The following is a 20,000-nucleotide window of genomic DNA, read 5'->3' on the forward strand; positions in this document are numbered from 1 at the left end:
TCTCCCCTCTCCTCAGACGTCTCCCCGTCTCCTCAGGCTCCACTCTCCTCAGGCGTCTCCCCCTCCCCTCAGGCGTCTCCCCCTCTCCTCACGCGTCTCCCCCTCTCCTCAGACGTCTCCCCTCTCCTCAGGCGTCTCCCCCTCTCCTCAGACGTCTCCCCTCTCCTCAGACGTCTCCCCCTCTCCTCAGGCGTCTCCCTCTCCTCAGGCGTCTCCCCTCTCCTCAGACGTCTCCCTCTCCTCAGACGTCTCCCCTCTCCTCAGACGTCTCCCCTCTCCTCAGGCGTCTCCCTCTCCTCAGACGTCTCCCTCCTCTCCCTCTCCTCAGACGTCTCCTCTCCCTCTCCCTCTCCTCAGACGTCTCCTCTCCTCAGGCGTCTCCCCCTCTCCTCAGACGTCTCCCCTCCCCTCAGACGTCTCCCTCTCCTCAGACGTCTCCCCCTCTCCTCAGACGTCTCCCCTCTCCTCAGGCGTCTCCCCTCTCCTCAGACGTCTCCCCTCTCCTCAGGCGTCTCCCCCTCTCCTCAGACGTCTCCCCCTCTCCTCAGACGTCTCCCCTCTCCTCAGACGTCTCCCCTCTCCTCAGGCGTCTCCCCCTCTCCTCAGACGTCTCCCCTCTCCTCAGACGTCTCCCCTCTCCTCAGGCGTCTCCCCCTCTCCTCAGACGTCTCCCCTCTCCTCAGGCGTCTCCCTCCTCAGGCGTCTCCTCAGACGTCTCCCCTCTCCTCAGACGTCTCCCCTCTCCTCAGACGTCTCCCCTCTCCTCAGGCGTCTCCCCTCTCCTCAGACGTCTCCCTCCTCAGACGCCTCCCCTCTCCTCAGGCGTCTCCCCTCTCTCCTCAGGCCTCCCTCTCCTCAGGCGTCTCCCCCTCTCCTCAGGCGTCTCCCCCTCTCCTCAGGCGTCTCCCCCTCTCCTCAGACCTCTCCCTCTCAGGCGTCTCCCCCTCTCCTCAGGCGTCTCCCCTCTCCCCTCTCCTCAGGCGTCTCCCCCTCTCCCCTCTCCCCTCTCCCCTCTCCTCAGCCTCGCCATCACACTGAATTATCAACCCAGAGATTTCTTTTCTTTTGTACATTGTTGTAATCGTTTGTTTCGCTGCTTGAATGTAAATATCATTTGTACGTTTTTAAGAAATACAATATGGACATTGATTTTTATAAACAAACAGCGTTTGTGTCTTCATTTGCAGATGTTACTGAACGTTGTAATAAAGATTACTAAGATAAGGATGCTAAGATAAGGATGCTAAGATAAGGATGCTAAGATAAGGATCATAAGATAAGGATGCTAAGATAAGGATGCTAAGATAAGGATGCTAAGATAAGGATACTAAGATAAGGATGCTAAGATAAGGATACTAAGATAAGGATGCTAAGATAAGGATGCTAAGATAAGGATGCTAAGATAAGGATACTAAGATAAGGATGCTAAGATAAGGATGCTAAGATAAGGATGCTAAGATAAGGATACTAAGATAAGGATGCTAAGATAAGGATACTAAGATAAGGATGCTAAGATAAGGATGCTAAGATAAGGATGCTAAGATAAGGATACTAAGATAAGGATGCTAAGATAAGGATGCTAAGATAAGGATGCTAAGATAAGGATGCTAAGATAAGGATACTAAGATAAGGATGCTAAGATAAGGATACTAAGATAAGGATGCTAAGATAAGGATACTAAGATAAGGATCATAAGATAAGGATACTAAGATAAGGATGCTAAGATAAGGATCATAAGATAAGGATGCTAAGATAAGTATGCTAAGATAAGGATCATAAGATAAGGATGCTAAGATAAGTATGCTAAGATAAGGATACTAAGATAAGGATGCTAAGATAATAATAATAATAATAATAATCATTTATTTTATATAGCGCTTCTCAAGGCACCCGAAGTCGCTTTACAGTCCAGAGTCCAGTAGTCACACACACACACACACACACACACAGTCATCCCGGTGGTGGTAAGCTACATCAGGAGCCACAGCTGCCCTGGGGCCGACTGACGGAAGCGTGGCAGCCAATCAGCGCCTCGGCCCTCCCCAACTGGCGCCTCCCCAATCAGCGCCTCCGGCCCCTCCCCCAATCAGCGCCTACGGCCCCTCCACCAATCAGCGCCTCCGGCCCCTCCCCCAATCAGCGCCTACGGCCCCTCCGACCACCACCAACATTCATTCACATCCATACGAACCGGGGTGAGAGAACACGTGAAGGAGAGAACACGTGAAGGAGAGAACATGTGAAGGAGAGAACACGTGAAGGAGAGAACACGTGAAGGAGAGAACACGTGGAGGAGAGAACACGTGAAGGAGAGAACACGTGGAGGAGAGAACACGTGAAGGAGAGAACACGTGGAGGAGAGAACACGTGAAGGAGAGAACACGTGAAGGAGAGAACACGTGAAGGAGAGAACACGTGGAGGAGAGAACACGTGAAGGAGAGAACACGTGGAGGAGAGAACACGTGAAGGAGAGAACACTTATCCACAGAGGAAGAGTTGAGAGGGACGGGTGGTCTTTTAAATTAGGAGACAGGTCATTTTATGTCCATCTTTGTGGTTCAGGTGTTTAGTCCAGCTTGTATTGGGTTACCATGACAACGTAGTTCACCAAAAGGCTTATTTAACTCGGCAGTATAAAACACAACATGAGTGGGAATGTGGAGTCCATTGTATTCAGAAGGGAGCGCTAAACCGTCTTTCCTGAGAGCGCACTCTACTTTATAAAAGGAAGAGAGATATGAATACTGAGATATTAATAGATATATGAAAAGAGAGATATTAATGGAGATGTATAAAAAGAGATATATATAAAAAGAGAGATATGAAAAGAGATATGAATAAATAGATATAAAGAGAGATATGAAAAGAGATATGAATAAATAGATATAAAGGGAGATATGAAAAGAGATATGAATAAATAGATATAAAGAGAGATATGAAAAGAGATATGAATAAATAGATATAAAGAGAGATATGAAAAGAGATATGAATAAATAGATATAAAGAGAGATATGAAAAGAGAGATATAAAACCTGCAACTTTTACTCAAGAAACAACGTCCTGTGAACAGAGAGATCCACTGGAGGTTTAAACTTGGGATAATTTAACTATATTCTTATTAAATAAGTTCTACTTTCTCCATCTCTTAACAAGGACACATTAATTATTAGAATGATATTCAACCTCCGGGTCCACTTGTCTAATATTTCATCGTCCAGAGAGTGAAAATATATTTTTTTACTAATTTATTTTCTCAGGTATTTCACTTTTTAAAGTGTGTTTAGATTCTTTTATTTATATTCTAACATTTGCTTAAATTGTACCTCATAAATAAAGTTTGTTTTAAATATTAAATGTATCTATACTTTTTATTTGTATCTATTAAATTAATTATTTAAAAGGATTTATTGGGTTTTATTTGTTGGTATATATTATATTACATCATCTGTCTTACAATCATACATCGTCGACACATTGAGGGTTAGGTGTCTTGCTCAAGGGCACATCAGTCGGGGATTCCTTCAGGTTTTAAATTGATCTGTATTTGTTAAATATCTTTAGGCCTTTAATTTATCGACTATGATTTTAAAAGTGTTTATTTGTAAAGGTTTCTGTTCTTTAAGCCTCGTGGACAAGACACGGCGTGGAGCAGCTCCGCTGTGACCTCCAGCCGCCTCCGATGGCTCCACATCACATTACCGCCGCTCGGCATTATGGGTGTTATTATCACACGTCATGTGACAGCCTGACAGAGCCTAACAATCGCTGCTCCGGCCCCCGGTGTCAGCGCGGATGATGGATAGCGCTCCGCACTCATTCATTTCCATTAGGCCGATATGTAAATCCCCTCCAGAGCGCGGCCTCCGCCTCCTGGAGCTGGATATTCATTTAGGAATCAATTCCAGAAGCTTCTGGTCAAACTGGCAGATAAGCCGCCTGTCGGCCTCCATTTGCCTCCGGCGGCAGACGAGTCCATCACCACCACTCCAAACACGCAACTACACGGCTAACGGAACTTCAGAATGCAATGCTCATTGAACTACACGGCTAACGGAACTTCAGAATGCAATGCTCATTGAACTACACGGCTAACGGAACTTCAGAATGCAACGCTCATTGAACTACACGGCTAACGGAACTTCAGAATGCAACGCTCATTGAACTACACGGCTAACGGAACTTCAGAATGCAACGCTCATTGAACTACACAGCTAACGAAACTTCAGAATGCAACGCTCATTGAACTCCACGGCTAACGGAACTTTAGAATGCAACGCTCATTGAACTACACGGCTAACGGAACTTTAGAATGCAACGCTCATAAAACTACACGGCTAACGAAACTTCAGAATGCAACGCTCATTGAACTACACGGCTAACGGAACTTCAGAATGCAATGCTCATTGAACTACACGGCTAACGGAACTTCAGAATGCAACGCTCATTGAACTACACGGCTAACGAAACTTCAGAATGCAACGCTCATAGAACTACACGGCTAACGGAACTTCAGAATGCAACGCTCATTGAACTACACAGCTAACGAAACTTCAGAATGCAACGCTCATTGAACTACACAGCTAACGAAACTTCTGAATGCAACGCTCATTGAACTCCACGGCTAACGGAACTTTAGAATGCAATGCTCATTGAACTACACGGCTAACGGAACTTTAGAATGCAACGCTCATAAAACTACACGGCTAACGGAACTTCAGAATGCAACGCTCATAGAACTACACGGCTAACGGAACTTCAGAATGCAACGCTCATAGAACTACACGGCTAACGGAACTTTAGAATGCAACGCTCATAAAACTACACGGCTAACGGAACTTCAGAATGCAACGCTCATAGAACTACACGGCTAACGGAACTTCAGAATGCAACGCTCATAGAACTACACGGCTAACGGAACTTCAGAATGCAACGCTCATAGAACTACACGGCTAACGGAACTTCAGAATGCAACGCTCATAGAACTACACGGCTAACGGAACTTCAGGCTGCAGACATGTCCATCGTGACCAAAGGCATCCAAACACTGAACTACACGGCTAACGGAACTTCAGATCACAACGCTCATAGAACTACACGGCTAACGGAACGTCAGAATGCAAGGCTTATGAAACTACACGGCTCACGGAACATCAGACTGCAACGCTCATGAAACTACACGGCTAACGGAACGCCATACAAAGGCACCATCAGAAGCAGTTTGACCAGTGGTGGAGCAGCTTGAAGAAAAGCACCTCGCAAACCCAGAAAAGAGCTTTTCATTATTTGTTGGGCCCCTGAGGGACAAATGCATTATTAAGACGACTCATCTCATGAGGCCACCTCGCTGCCGAGAGCCGGGTCCCAGTCACCGGGTCCCAGTCACCGGGTCCCAGTCACCGGGTCCCAGTCCCTAAATATTAACGAAGGCCCTCTGAATAATCTCCATCCTCGGGAAAAAGACCCGGGAGGGCAATGCTGCCACTGGTTCCCCCCCGCGGAGCGGTCCTTTAACAAGACACCCAGCACAGAGCGGCCATGTTTAATGCAGGGGGGGGGGGGGGGAGCGATATTTTTCTACAATATGAACACATTATCTTGGTTTTACTTTATTTTAACATCCATTTAAATAGTTTTTGGTTCCCTTCAAAATGTTTAATACATTATATAAATATACACATTAAATACTTCTACTTTATTTTTTTATTTTTATAAGCAAAGAAAAAAGAAAGTTTTTTTTTCTCCGTTATATTTGATTGTTCATTGAAGAACCTTTTAAATACCTATATATTGTCATTTCTGGACACTAAAGGTGTGTTGGTTCGCTGCTGATGGGCCGAGAGCCGACCAATCAGCAGCGAGGCCTCGTGTCACGAGCTAATGAGGCCTGAATATTCATGATGTGTTCTCATGCTAAATAACATCTGTTTCCCAACAACATGCCATCTGTCTCAGGGACTTTGAGCCTGGAACCAGTTTAACAAACACTTGTGGTGGTCAGGACGTGTCACGGGAAGTTTATGTGGAAATCAATAGATTTAAATCTAATGTTCATGCCTTGATATTATTATTATTATTATTTAGTGATGATTTGTTTTGCAACTGGACAAAAGGTTGTGTTTCAATCCTCAACAGGAAGTTGCTGCAGACTATCAAACTAAAGTTTGAATGCTTGAATCAGGATCAGAGGAGGAGGAGGAGGAGCATGTCAGGGGTGTTGGGGTCTCCACTGAGGGAGGTCAGCGCCGCCGCCCCGCGGCTCGCTGGGTCCTCCAGGTCTCGGTTCTCCGGAGGTTTGAGGATGGAGGTCCTCATTAAAACCCCGCCCCATCGCTCTGCCCTCCTCCTCCTCTTCATCACCCCGCTCTACCTTCTCGGAGGACTCACAGGTGTCAGCTGACGGCTGGAGGTCCTGATTAGGAACCAGGATCCATCCGGTCTCACGAGGAGTTAAATGAAGTTCTCCTGGAGGAGAACAGCTGAGATGAAGAACAAAGAAGCTCTGAGTTTGTGTCTCTATATTTACCCTCCTCTTCTTCCTTCCTCCTCCTCTTTTTCCTCCTCCTCCTCTTCTTCCTTCCTCCTCCTCTTCCTCCTGAATCATAAATGGCTGATTTCTGAGAAACCAGAGAGCATAAGTTGATGCTCCTTCTCCACAAAGTCCTGCAGGACTTTAAGGAGGAGGAGGAGGAGGAAGAGGAGGCTCACACTTTAAAACATGAGTTTTGCTGCGTGGATCAGCTGAGTTCAAACCCCCCATGTGGAGCCACACTTCGCTCCTCCTCCTGCTCCTCCTGCTCCTGCTCCTCCTCCTCATTACAGCCCGTGTATGCAGCGCGGGGCGCTCCTGTCTCCGTCAGCAGGAGGATGATCGATGTGTTTATTGGTGATGGAATGCAGCCCGATGATGATAATTGTAATAAAAAGACAGATCAAGCTGCAGAGTTATTAAATTATCAGAGCATCATCTGCATCAATGTGGGGGGGGGGGGGGGGTTGTTAGAGCCAGAGTCCACCTTGAAGAGCCGCTGTGCCCTTGCCCCCCCCCCCCCCTGTCCCATTACATCATCCTCTATTCCTTCACATGTTCAGTTATCTTTCATTATTATATTTTATGATGGAACATTTTTGCATGCAACTAAAAGTCCTCCGTCATATTAGTGTAGATGTCATGCTTCAGAATAAATATACATATGTATATATATATATATATACATATTTTTAAAAACAGACTGATATAACCTTACAGCTTCTTAAAGGGACAGTTCACCTCGCATTTAATCCTCATCTTCCTCATCATCTATTTGGAGACAAAAGAAATCTAGAATATTGATTTAAATATTCAAAGGTTTAAATATATAAAATGTATTAGAATATATAAATATATATATTAAAAAACAGAGTGATATAAGTTGTATAACTAAAACACTTTGTTTACAGCTTAAAGACCAAAAGACAGAAGAAGAAGAAGAAAAAGAAGAAGAAGATTGGTCTCACTGCAGCTCTGCAGCGCCCTCTAGTGGAGACAAATATACACACAAGTACGAGAGGTTTACCGAGATGGATTACAGCACAGTCCTCTTTACATCATGTTTAAACAATAACACTATATTTATATATATATATATATATATATATATATACATACATAAAAAATATATATATAATATATGTATACAAATAAATAATAAATAAATAAAAATTATAAATAAAGTTGACAGTTAAACTTCAGCTGAGTTTTGAGATCCTGTTAAATAATCATGACAGTTGGTGTCAGACTGGTGGGGGGGGGGGGGTCAGACCTGTTACATCGGGGGGCGGCACGTGGACCTCCAGGGGTCCCGAGCCTCATCAGGTGAGTCCTCTGGCCCGCCTCCACCCACCTCCTCCTCCTCCTCCTGCAACTGGAACTGACCCCGGCTCCTCTGCCAGGCTCCGGCGCGGCTCAACCCGAACCCCTTCCCATCATGCACTGGGGCAGGCAGCCAGCTCCCGGGAGCCCGCGGCCCGCCGCCTGCCATCTGCCTGATTTATAGAAACCGGCCGATGATTTATGGGCCAGTCATCTCACAATGAAGTCGCTCTCTTTCATTTGCACGACCTCCCGACCTCGCCGCCACTCCCAGCCAGGTGTGTGTGTGTGTGGGGGGGGGGGGTAAACAGGAGGAGCTTTAATGAAATTAACTTTACACAGCGTGTGCATGCTGATGAGGCCTCAAGGACTCTGCAGCGCCACGCTAAGTCCACAAATCAAGCGCCCCATTAGGAGCCAGTGATCCGGGGACGCCTTCAAAGGTTTATGGGTCTCAGGTGAGTCTCCTCAGTCACCTTAGTGTCTCCTCAGTCACCTTAGTGTCTCCTCAGTCACCTTAGTGTCTCCTTAGTGTCTCCTCAGTCACCTTAGTGTCACCTTAGTGTCACCTCAGTCACCTCAGTGTCTCCTCAGTCACCTTAGTGTCTCCTTAGTGTCTCCTCAGTCACCTTAGTGTCACCTTAGTGTCACCTCAGTCACCTCAGTGTCTCCTCATAGTCACCTCAGTGTCTCCTCAGTCACCTTAGTGTCACCTTAGTGTCTCCTTAGTGTCACCTCATAGTCACCTCAGTGTCTCCTCATAGTCACCTCAGTGTCTCCTTAGTGTCTCCTTAGTGTCACCTCAGTGTCTCCTCATAGTCACCTCAGTGTCTCCTCAGTCACCCTAGTGTCACCTTAGTGTCACCATAGTGTCACCCTAGTGTCACCTCATAGTCACCTCAGTGTCTCCTCAGTGTCTCCTTAGTGTCTCCTTAGTGTCACCTCAGTGTCTCCTCATAGTCACCTTAGTGTCACCTGAGCGTCTCCTCGCGGTCACCTGAGCTGGGAGAAGGTCGGGCACGGCAGCGTTGAGTCCGCCGCTTGTATAAACGGCGCTGTGGTGATCTGATGGATCAGGTGCAGAATTACCCATTTCAATATATATAATAATAAAACAATGATATAATAATACAATGATATAATAAAACAATGATATAATAATAGAATGATATAATAAAACAATGATATAATAATACAATGATATCCTAGAACAGTGATCGTATAGTGGGTTTACATGTGAATAAAATAAAGGAACAGATACTGTCTCTCTTAACTGCATGTGGAGAAATACTATATAAATATATAATACAAAATATATTTACACAGATGTACCACTGCACTGTGAGCTTTGACAAATTATTCATATTTATAACAACAGTTAAGTAACAGAGTAATAACACACCTGCATCCATAACAAGGGACCGAACAGGTCATCTGCTGTGGCCACTGCGCATGCTCAGTCTAGAGACGAGTCACGGTCATGTAAGCTAGGTTAGCTGTACCGGACACATTCTTTACTGGCAATAAAACACATAGAAAACTAATACTTAACTTCGTGAAAACATGACGAATATAATCTAATACAATTACTATTCAAACAAATAAAGCCAGCTCGACTTTTATTTACTTTCTCAATTATTCAACAAGATATTCAGGAATCTCGAGTCACTCTGGGGATCACCCACAATGCCTTGCGTCCAAAAATTTAAATTTTTATTTTATTTTTAATAAAACGATTAAAAATCATTCTAAAAATTATAAAAGCCTTTCTGTTAACTTCTGGCTTGTGTTTATCTACCTTTTTTGTCTTCGTTTAAAAAAAAAAGTGATTTATATGAAATGTAGAGAAATATTTGCTCCAAATAATCAAATATGTTGTGACCAATGAGGACAAGCGCAAGAGGATAGAAGTCTGACGGTTTATTTCAAGTTCTCTAAACATGTAAATATATAATATATATATACACACACACACACAGTAAAACATAAATATAGTGTAGTGTGAGCTACAACGAGTGGTACAGGAGCCATGCAGAGAGAAGCACGTCGTGAGGAGGCACACATGCGGAACATTCAGTCCAGAGATGAAGCTCCACGAGCAGGCTGAGAGGAGGAGGAAGGCCTGGAGCCTAGCCTAGCTTAGCTTAGCATACACTGGAAACGGGGGGAACAGCTAGCCTCTTTTGTCTCGTCTGTATGTTATAAATAAATATTTAGTTCAGTTCAAAGTGAGATTTTAAATGTGAATTTTTTTAATTTAGCGGCAGATCTCACAACTAATGTATGAATCAATACATTATTATTGTTAATTTGTGTATAATTAATCAAACTTGATTGACACATTTGATAGCGTCGCGGGGGTCGTGCTGCATTCACGTGGTGTTGGAACACCGGGAAAAACGAGACCCGCAACGAGTTGCAGAAGCATCAGACTCGTGAAAACAGGATTGTCCGAGGAGCAAGTGAACGCACCGTTTGATCTGACTAATCTGAACCTACTTTCGGTCACTTTAAACATAAATAAACAACAACAGATTATTAAAGAACATAATGTCCAGCTCCACATTCACACGAGTGGTTTCAGGCTTTAAAGTTCATAGGAAGCGCTTAGTGTCGCTGCCCTGGCGTGCCGGGCGGGTGGAGTTTAGCCCCACAGGAGGAGTCAGGCGTTTGTTAGTTGGAAGAAGCAGCAGTTACATTTCATTTAAAAACACGAGTGCACTTGAACGCAGCGCTGAGTTTACAGTGTTCCACATGAACTTTATTGCTAAAGATCGTTTTCCTTCATTTTAATATTTACTCAGATTGTCAGATTGAAGTCAATATTTCACATTTCAAAGGTCAACATTATATTTAGGACCGAAGTCACATTTCTGAGACCTTCAGGGGACTTTAGAACTGTCGTAATACACACATCTGTGTATTTATTTTACAGTATTTAGAAAGGAACTCGCAGATTAAACCTTTTAAATATATAAATATAGATGCATTTCCTTTTAAATCCATCAATGTTTGTCAAAGAAATTGAAATTAAAGATAATTTTGTATTACTTTGACAAAGAAAACATATTTAATATCTACTTTTCTTTACAATAAAAACATCTTAATATTTGTATTGTGTGTTTGGTCCCATTATAAAACAATTAGTCTCTAAATAAGTGATATAAATATGTGATTTAAGTATTCTTAATAGTGTTATGCATATGTGTTCAAATGATATCACAATGTGAAAGTCAGCTTTATGTTAATTGTCAGGATTAGGAAAGGCAAGCATAATAAATATTTATTTAAATTGTAATAATTATATAAATGAATTAAATGGATAAAATAGATATAAATACTCAAAAGATAATGTTGTGTTTATATGATAAATATAATTAGATGTTTTATTCAGATATTACATTAAAATGATCACATCATTTAAATCTGGTGATGAAACTTAATAAAATGTATTTTTTGTTGTATAGATTAAGAGTTAAAAACCTAAAAAGACTAAAATTATACTTGTCGGCACACGCATGAGAGGTGATATAGTTTATATATATATATCAAAATATATATATTTTTATATATAAATATGTATAAATAAAAAAATATAGAAAATATAAATTTATAAATATATATTTGTATATATAATTATATATTTATATTTGTATACATATATATTTATACATATATTTATATATAAATTAGTGCTGTGAAAAATAACGCGTTAACGCGTTATGATTAAATTACAGGATTAATTCGTTAATTTTTTAACGCATTTAACGCATGCGCAGAATGAGCTTCCAATCCGTCTGTTGTTGGTCGTCTCTAACCAGCAGCATGTCATTCTGTCTCTAGTGCCGCGTTAACACGACTCCGATCTCCGTCTCCGCGCCCCCCCCCCGATGCGCGCACACTGGTGAGCAAGTTATGTGCACCCCTGTGTATAAATGTATATATGTGATTAATCCACAGAAACCTGGGATTAACCTGATTACAAATGTTAATCATTTCACAGCCCTAATATAAATATATGTATAAATATATATATATGAAAGAGTTTTTAGATGAACTGATAAGGGTCAGAGGGTTTCTCCTCGTAGACACGACGCTCTCTGGAGGTGTTTGCGTAGAGTTTCTCCAGAGAGGATTGAAATGATTCTGGACATAAGTGGAGACGGAGGAGTCAGTAGGAGAAGGAGTCAGTAGGGTGAGGAGTCAGTAGGAGGAGGAGTCAGTAAGGTGAGGAGTCAGTAGGAGGAGGAGTCAGTAGGGTGAGGAGTCAGTAAGGTGAGGAGTCAGTAGGAGGAGATGTCGGAGGAGCTGCTGCTGGTGCTGGTGGAGGTCTGAGCTCTCTTGATGTAGAGGTTGAGCAGCTTCATCTGCAGGGAGGAAGCAGAGTCTATAGATATAGAACTATATAGAAACACATGAACGTCCTGCTCCTCTAGAGGCGCTGCAGGAGGCGCAGCAGGAGGCGCGTACCTTGCTGCCGGTCAGCTGAGCCAGGTAGGGCTTAAGCTCCTCCCCCATCACGGAGTACACGGCCACCAGGCAGAAGACGCTGGCCTTCCTCACGCTGCTCTCCGTGTTGTCGTAGCCCTGCAGGAGCCCGGGGACCAGGTCCGGCAGCAGGAGGTGCAGCGCCTCCTTGGCCGTGCGCTCGATGGCGCGGGTCTGCATCTTGATGGCGGCGAGGTTCACGGGGTAGTCGGCCGTCTGCACGATGGGGCTCAGCACCTTGATGACCTGCTCCGGCTGGACGGAGGTCGCCAGCGTGGAGGCCGCCTCCTCCGCCGCGCGCACCACCTGCAGCGAGCACCGGAGGCTGAACCCCTGGACCCCAGCGGCACATGTGACCCCCCACCAGACCCCACCAGAGCCCCACCAGACCCCCATCAGACCCCCACCAGAGCCCCACCAGAGCCCCACCAGAGCCCCACCAGACCCCCACCAGAGCCCCACCAGAGCCCCACCAGACCCCCACCAGAGCCCCACCAGAGACCCACCAGAGACCCACCAGAGCCCCATCAGACCCCCACCAGAGCCCCACCAGACCCCACCAGAGCCCCACCAGACCCCCACCAGAGCCCCACCAGAGCCCCACCAGAGGCCCACCAGAGCCCCACCAGAGACCCACCAGAGGCCCACCAGGCCCCACCAGACCCCACCAGAGCCCCCAGAGCCCCACCAGACCCCCATCAGAGCCCCACCAGAGCCCCATCAGACCCCACCAGACCCCACCAGAGCCCCATCAGACCCCCACAGAGCCCCATCAGACCCCCACCAGACCCCCACCAGAGCCCCACCAGAGCCCCATCAGACCCCCACCAGAGCCCCACCAGAGCCCCACCAGAGCCCCATCAGACCCCCACCAGAGCCCCACCAGAGCCCCATCAGACCCCCACCAGAGCCCCACCAGACCCCACCAGAGCCCCACCAGGCCCCACCAGAGCCCCACCAGGCCCCACCAGAGCCCCACCAGAGCCCCACCAGGCCCCACCAGAGCCCCCACCAGACCCCATCAGACCCCACCAGACCCCACCAGAGCCCCACCAGACCCCACCAGAGCCCCACCAGAGCCCCACCAGACCCCACCAGAGCCCCACCAGACCCCACCAGAGCCCCACCAGAGCCCACCAGAGCCCCACCAGAGCCCCACCAGACCCCCACCAGAGCCCCACCAGACCCCCACCAGAGCCCCACCAGAGCCCCACCAGACCCCCACCAGAGCCCCACCAGAGCCCCACCAGGCCCCCACCAGAGCCCCACCAGGCCCCACCAGACCCCACCAGAGCCCCACCAGGCCCCCATCAGACCCCCACCAGACCCCCACCAGAGCCCCACCAGACCCCCACCAGAGCCCCACCAGACCCCCATCAGAGCCCCACCAGAGCCCCACCAGGCCCCCATCAGGCCCCCATCAGACCCCCACCAGGCCCCGAGAGGCCCCTCACCTCCTTGTGCGAGTCCTTGTGGGCCTCCAGCGTCTTCATGACCGTGAGCTCGGCGTAGTTCTTGAAGCGGCCCGGCTGGGTCCTCAGGACCTCCTTCAGGACCCGCAGGGCCAGCGCCCGGATGGTGTGCTGAGGGAGAGAGCAGGAGGTCAGAGGGGGCCCGGTACTGAGGGGTCTGGGGGTCCGGGGCCCCTCACGTCTTGGTCCCCCAGCGTCTCCAGCAGCAGCAGCAGCGTGGTCTTGAAGTGCTCCTCCCAGACCACCAGGCTGTCCTCGCGGGCCGCCTTCAGCAGCTCCAGGAGGGTCCCCCGGCGCTCCTCGGGGCCGCGGCCCCCCGCCTGGCCCTGGGAGACCTCCTTCAGGAGATCCCCGACCAGCGCCAGCTGCTCCGAGGGGCTCGCTGTGGGAGGAACACGCGATTAACCCCTCGTTGGCCAGGAGCTCGTGGTCCCCTGAGGGCCCCTACCTGGGAAGCTCCGGGGGCTCCTGTTGTCCTGTTGGCCGCCTGCAAGACAAGCACGAGGGTCAAAAACAAGACCGACGAACCCCCCGCGGGAAAGACCCCCGAGCGCTCGTCACCGTCTCGCGGCGTCTCCTCGTCGTCGTCGAGCTGCGCCTCCTTCAGCGCCTCCTGCTCCAGGGCGTCCGTGTAGTTGTACGGGTTGTAGTCACGGAAGCGCGGCGCGGCGAAGGAGCGCGGCGGCGGCGTGTTGAGCAGCGCCGGGCGAGCGCCCACCGCCACGCCGCTGTCCCACGACGCCCCGAAGGCCGGCTGGGGGCGACAAGGTCACGAGGTCAACGGCAAGGTCACTTCCCTCCTCCTCCTCCTCCTCACCTCCCTCTTCACCTCCTCCTGGCTGTGGCAGCTGGAGGTCTGGATGGCCTCGGTGACGCCCCTGAGCGAGCTGGAGATCTCCTCCGACTTCAGGTTCTCGCTGTCGTTGTCCAGCGTGCTGCACGGGGGGGGGGGGGGGGGGGCTCGTGTTAAATAAAGACATTAAATACAACCTTTGAGCTTTCTTTCCTTTACATTCTCATGAATAAATCTCTGAATTCTGTGTTTTCCTTCTATAACATTCACGTCTCTCGGCTCTGGAAATATTATTTTTTGCTGTGGATAAATTTCACAGTGACAATCACTTTGTTCTTTGGTCACTGTGAAAGCCCACAAAAGGGAGGAGGAGGAGGAGGAGGAGGGGGAGGAGGGGGGGGGTTACCTGGGTGAGTACGCTGACCTCACAACGGTGGGTGGAGGAAGGGGGGAGGGGAAAGGTGGAATAGGGAATTTGGAGAGCCCGTCTGCGCTCCACAGCCGACTGCAGCCACCGGGGAGGAAGAGGAGGAAGAGGAGGAGGAGGAGGAAGAGGTGAGAAATAAGGAGCCCAGTACTGGGACCAGTATCACGCTGCTCCATTGCTCTTCGTAATACTTGAATATGCTCAGCTGCTAACGAGAGGAGAAACCCTGCGCGTGGATCACCTGGGAGGAAGACCCCCCTGGGAGCAGCTGGGGGGGGGGGGCAGCGGGCTGCGCAGGCTGCTGGTTCTACTGGTCCGGGCGCTGGGAGCCTGTGAGGACCAGTGTTCACGACGGCTTCATCACAAGAATGAACTCAGAGAACAATGTGGTCAAACATATTTTATATGAAGAAGTAAAAATCACTAAATTAAAAATGTTTTATTTTTTCAAGATTACAATTTTAAAAATTCCTCATTAAATTTACATTGAAAAATTCCTTAAATTAAACCTTAAATTCAGAGTATGATTTTAATCTCAAAGAATATTACATTTTTTTCTCCGAAATGTAGAACTTTAATCTCTGAGATTCAGCATGTGTGTCCGTGTGTGTGTGTGTGTCCGTGTGTGTGTGTGTGTGTGTGTGTGTGTGTGTGTGTCCATGTGTGTGTGTGTGTGTGTGTGTGTGTCCGTGTGTCCGTGTGTGTGTGTGTCACCATGTTCATGCTGGCGGTCCTCAGGTGGCTGTGCAGCAGCTTCGTCGTGCCGTCCTGGAATGTTTTGGGCAAAGCGCCGAGAAGCATCGTGAACTCTGGAGTGTTGAGTTCAAAGAGGCAGATGAGGACCACCTGGGCGGCCTGCACACACACACACACACACACACACACAAAGGAGTCACCGAATTACATTTTTTAAATCCTCATAATTTAAATCCTCATATTTAAATCTTCAAATTTAAATCCTTCTAATTAAAAACCTAAAAATATAAATACTCATTATTTAAATCATAATAATCTAAATCCTCAGGTAAAAAAGGTTTTTCATCTTCTTCTGACTTTATGAAAATACATGAAACCAGAAAAAGAGAAACTGGTAAATTATGAGTTCAATAAATAAATAAAGTTAAGAAGAGAACGAGCAGAATCCTCCTCCTCCTCCAGCTGCTCGCTGAGCCCCCCATGCAGAGCGCTGCCCCCTGCTGGTGGTGAGAGGAGGTGAACTCTACCTGCTTGCACCTCTCCTCCAGGTTGTCCCCGGTGGGCCGGCCGGACACGTCCTCCCCCGCCCAGCTGTGAAGGGTCTGGGGGGGGCGGAGCCACGAGAAACAAAAACAACGTGAAAACCAACAAAACCAAAGAAGAAGCGAAGGAAAGTGGGCGTGGCCTCCTCCCACCTTGCGGACGTCGGCGCTCTTGGGCTCGGTGGTCCAGGTGATGACCCGGGAGACGGCGAGCCGCGTCTCGCTGGAGTTGACGAAGTCGGCCGGGTCCATCTGGCGGGCCAGCGCCGCGATGTAGCGCAGCGTGGCCGCCTTCACCTTCAGGTTGGGGGTCTGGGTCTGGTCCACGATGAACCGCATCAGGATGGTGAACTGCAGCTGGGAGGGGAAGGACTCCCTGCAGACGGGGATCAAGACCTGTGAGTCCTCCGAGGGACCAGACCCGCTCACAGCCTTCCACCCAGAACCTGGGGTCCCACCTGGTGACGTCCAGGGCCCGCTGGACTTTGGCCTGGACCGAGCCCAGAAGCTCCGCCCCCATCTTCTTCAGCAGCTGGGTGAGCAGCACGAAGAGCCAATCCAGAAGCTCCTCCCGGTGCAGGGAGACGAAGTCCACCAGGGTCTCCAGGAACATGCTGAAGACCTGAGGAAACAGGGAGGAAGCAGGGAGGAAACATGAAGGAAACATGAAGGAAACAGGGAGGAAACAAGGAGGAAACAGGGAGGAAACACAGAGGAAACACAGAGGAAACACAGAGGAAACAGGGAGGAAACACAGAGGAAACAGGGAGGAAACAGGGAGGAAACAGGGAGGAAATACAGAGGAAACACGGAGGAAACACAGAGGAAATACAGAGGAAACACGGAGGAAACACAGAGGAAACAGGGAGGAAACAGGGAGGAAACAGGAAGGAAACACTTACCCTCTGGTGTTTGTCCACAGCAGGGAGCAGACATGAAACAAGAGGACATGTTAGTCAGTTTGTGCTGCAGGTGGTTCTCCACCAGTGAGCAGCTCCACCTGTAGCAGCTCCACCTGTAGCAGCTCCACCTGTAGCAGCTCCACCTGTAGCAGCTCCACCTGTAGTTCTCACCTTGCTGTGCGGGTCTGCAAACATGCGTGTGAAGATCTCACAGAGCCTCTTCAGCTCCACGCGGCTGCAGACAAGCAGAGAGGCCGTTAGCTCCCCGCGGCCCCCGAGGGCCCCCGAGGGCCCCCGTGTTCATGAGGGCTCACCTGAGCGCCCGGTGGCCCCTCAGCAGGCCCTGCAGCCCCAGCAGCCCCTCCTTCCTCTCGGTCCAGTTGGTGCTGGCGCAGTGGTTCAGCACCTCGGCCACGTCCAGGTAGCCCGGCGCCGCGCCGCCGTTGCGTGAGCCGTGGGAACGCTCCGAGCCCACGCCGGAGGGGTCGCTGGTCGCCTCGTCGTCAGAGTGCACGCCCGGGGAATCGAACCGACGCCTCGCGGGCCGCCGCTGAGAGGAGGGGGGAGGTTAGCATGCTCGCCACGCTCACACGGGGGTCATGAACTCGTACCTTACTCCTCGAGTCCCCTAGGAGCTGGGAGGAGAGAGGAGAGGAGGAGTTAGAGGCGTGTTCAACATGAGGACGCGTGGCGTCCCGAGCGTTCCTACCAGCGCGTCGGCGACGGCGGCCTCCGCGTCGGTGCCGGGGTTGAGGACCTTCATGGCGTTGACGGAGGCCGAGATGCGAGCCTGCTGGGACCGCCGGTCTGACGGGGAGACGGAGGCGTTAGCGTGAAGGGGATCAGATCTCAGAGCGCGAGGACCCGGCGTCCTGGACCCGACATCCCATAATAAGCTGCAAAGTGAACGCGCGGACGTGCGGGTCGACCGGGGGTCAAAGGTCACCTGAGCAGCTCTCTGCAGAGGACAGGGCGCCGGTGGAGCGGCAGTGCCGCCGCGACGCTGGAGGCGGACGCAAAGGTCAGAGGAGACACGGCTGAAGGAAAGGAAACAGACAGGGAAGGAGGAAGGAGACGAGGAAGGAGGACGCAGGAGAGGAAGAAGGAACTCACCCAGCGGGGAGAAGCCGCGGGCCGGGCTGGTGTCACGGCTGCTCTCACGACTCGTCTCGCGGCTGCAGCCCTGACTCATGCTGGGCCGGGGGATCCGGCTCCGGGCTGCAGGGCCACGAGAGAGAGAGGGAGGGAGAGAGAGAGAGGGGGGGAGGGAGAGAGAGAGAGGGAGAGAGAGAGAGGGAGAGAGGAGGAGAGGGAGAGGAGAGGAGGAGGGAGAGAGGAGAGAGGAGGGAGGAGAGAGAGGGAGGAGGAGAGAGAGGAGAGAGAGAGAGGAGGGAGAGGAGAGAGGGGAGGAGGGAGAGGAGAGGAGAGAGAGGAGTGAGAGAGGAGAGGGGGGAGGAGAGAGAGGGGAGAGAGAAGAGAGGAGAGGAGAGGAGAGAGAGAGGGAGGAGAGAGAGAGGGAGGAGAGAGAGAGAGGAGAGAGAGGGGGGAGGGGAGAGAGAGGAGGAGGGAGGGAGAGAGAGAGAGAGAGAGAGGGAGGAGAGAGAGAGAGGAGAGGGAGGGGAGGGAGGGAGGGAGAGAGGGAGGAGAGAGAGAGAGGGAGGAGAGAGAGAGAGAGGGAGAGAGAGAGGAGAGGGAGGGAGGAGGGGGGGAGAGGGGGGGATAGAGAGAGGGGGAGAGAGGGAGCGAGAGGGAGGAGAGAGGGAGAGAGGAGGGGGAGAGAGAGGGAGGGGGAGGGGGGAGAGAGAGAGAGGGGAGAGAGAGAGAGAGGAGGGGAGAGAGAGAGAGGGGAGAGAGAGAGAGGGGAGAGGGGAGGAGGAGAGAGAGGAGAGCGGGGAGAGAGAGAGAGGAGAGGGGGGAGGGAGGAGAGAGGGAGAGAGGGAGGAGGGAGGAGAGAGGAGAAGAGAGAGAGGGGGAGGGAGGAGAGAGAGAGGGAGGGAGGGAGAGAGGAAGAGAGAGAGGGGGAGGAGGGAGGGAGGAGGAGGGAAAGAGAGGGGGAGAGAGAGAGAGAGGGAGGGAGGGAGAGAGAGAGATGAGGGAGGGAGGGAGAGAGATAGAGGGAGGGAGAGAGAGAGAGGAGGGAGGGAGAGAGGGAGAGAGAGAGAGAGAGAGGGAGAGGGAGAGAGAGAGGGAGAGAGAGAGGGGGAGAGGGAGAGAGAAAGAGGGGGGGGGAGAGGGAGAGAGGGAGAGGGAGAGAGAGGGTGAGAGAGAGAGAGGCAGCAGTGCGAGGAGAGGTTATCTTGCAGCACAGACACCTGAAGCTCAGCAGTTAGTGAAGCAGAGGAGAGAGAGAGAGGAGAGAGAGAGAGAGAGAGAGAGCCGCTGTGGGGTGGATGTTCTGCTTCTGGTTCCTCTGAACCCCAAAAGTTTTGTTTTCTTTCACCAATCGACATAAACTACTGTAAACCCTCGGAGTCGTCAGAATCTCATCTTTCCCACGGTCCCTGAACGCCTCAGCAGCCAAAACAAAGATTCAAAAACATTTTATTCTCCACGTCTCTTACAAATAAATCAGATCCTGAGCTGCTCAGTGAAACGATGACGTCATCGCGTGTCATGTGACCAGGAAGTAAGAGTAACACATGCGGAGCCTCTTAATGAACCTGAATAATGTTGAATATAGAGACTAAATGTTTGCGGTTGCAGCGACTTGTTGTCTCATGTTGCCATGAAGACGAAGTGCGTCCGGCCAGCGACTGGAGGAACTACCTGGTTCACTAGGTGATGAACACGATGACATGTGGAGATGAAGGTCAGGCGCTCTGCTCACCCG

General features: G+C 49.9%; 1 protein-coding gene across 1 annotated transcript in view; it reads right to left on the bottom strand.

The window, feature by feature from the left end:
• Positions 1 to 9,755: 9,755 nt before the first annotated feature.
• LOC130204286 (CLIP-associating protein 1-like) overlaps positions 9,756 to 20,000 on the bottom strand; it is a 26,381-nt gene continuing 16,136 nt past the window's right edge. The window contains 20 exon segments of the mRNA XM_056430885.1: positions 9,756 to 12,217; positions 12,321 to 12,644; positions 13,793 to 13,921; positions 13,990 to 14,192; positions 14,259 to 14,297; positions 14,372 to 14,564; positions 14,628 to 14,745; positions 15,010 to 15,108; positions 15,272 to 15,360; positions 15,745 to 15,885; positions 16,254 to 16,328; positions 16,422 to 16,644; positions 16,727 to 16,890; positions 17,171 to 17,173; positions 17,342 to 17,405; positions 17,485 to 17,720; positions 17,782 to 17,805; positions 17,880 to 17,977; positions 18,284 to 18,388; positions 19,998 to 20,000. The exon segment at positions 19,998 to 20,000 is cut by the window's right edge and continues 156 nt beyond it. Coding sequence (XP_056286860.1) covers positions 12,134 to 12,217; positions 12,321 to 12,644; positions 13,793 to 13,921; positions 13,990 to 14,192; positions 14,259 to 14,297; positions 14,372 to 14,564; positions 14,628 to 14,745; positions 15,010 to 15,108; positions 15,272 to 15,360; positions 15,745 to 15,885; positions 16,254 to 16,328; positions 16,422 to 16,644; positions 16,727 to 16,890; positions 17,171 to 17,173; positions 17,342 to 17,405; positions 17,485 to 17,720; positions 17,782 to 17,805; positions 17,880 to 17,977; positions 18,284 to 18,388; positions 19,998 to 20,000 — 2,414 coding nt within the window. The 3' untranslated portion in view covers positions 9,756 to 12,133.

This window comes from Pseudoliparis swirei, chromosome 14 (genome assembly GCF_029220125.1).
Source record: "Pseudoliparis swirei isolate HS2019 ecotype Mariana Trench chromosome 14, NWPU_hadal_v1, whole genome shotgun sequence".
NCBI classification, from domain to species: domain Eukaryota; kingdom Metazoa; phylum Chordata; class Actinopteri; order Perciformes; family Liparidae; genus Pseudoliparis; species Pseudoliparis swirei.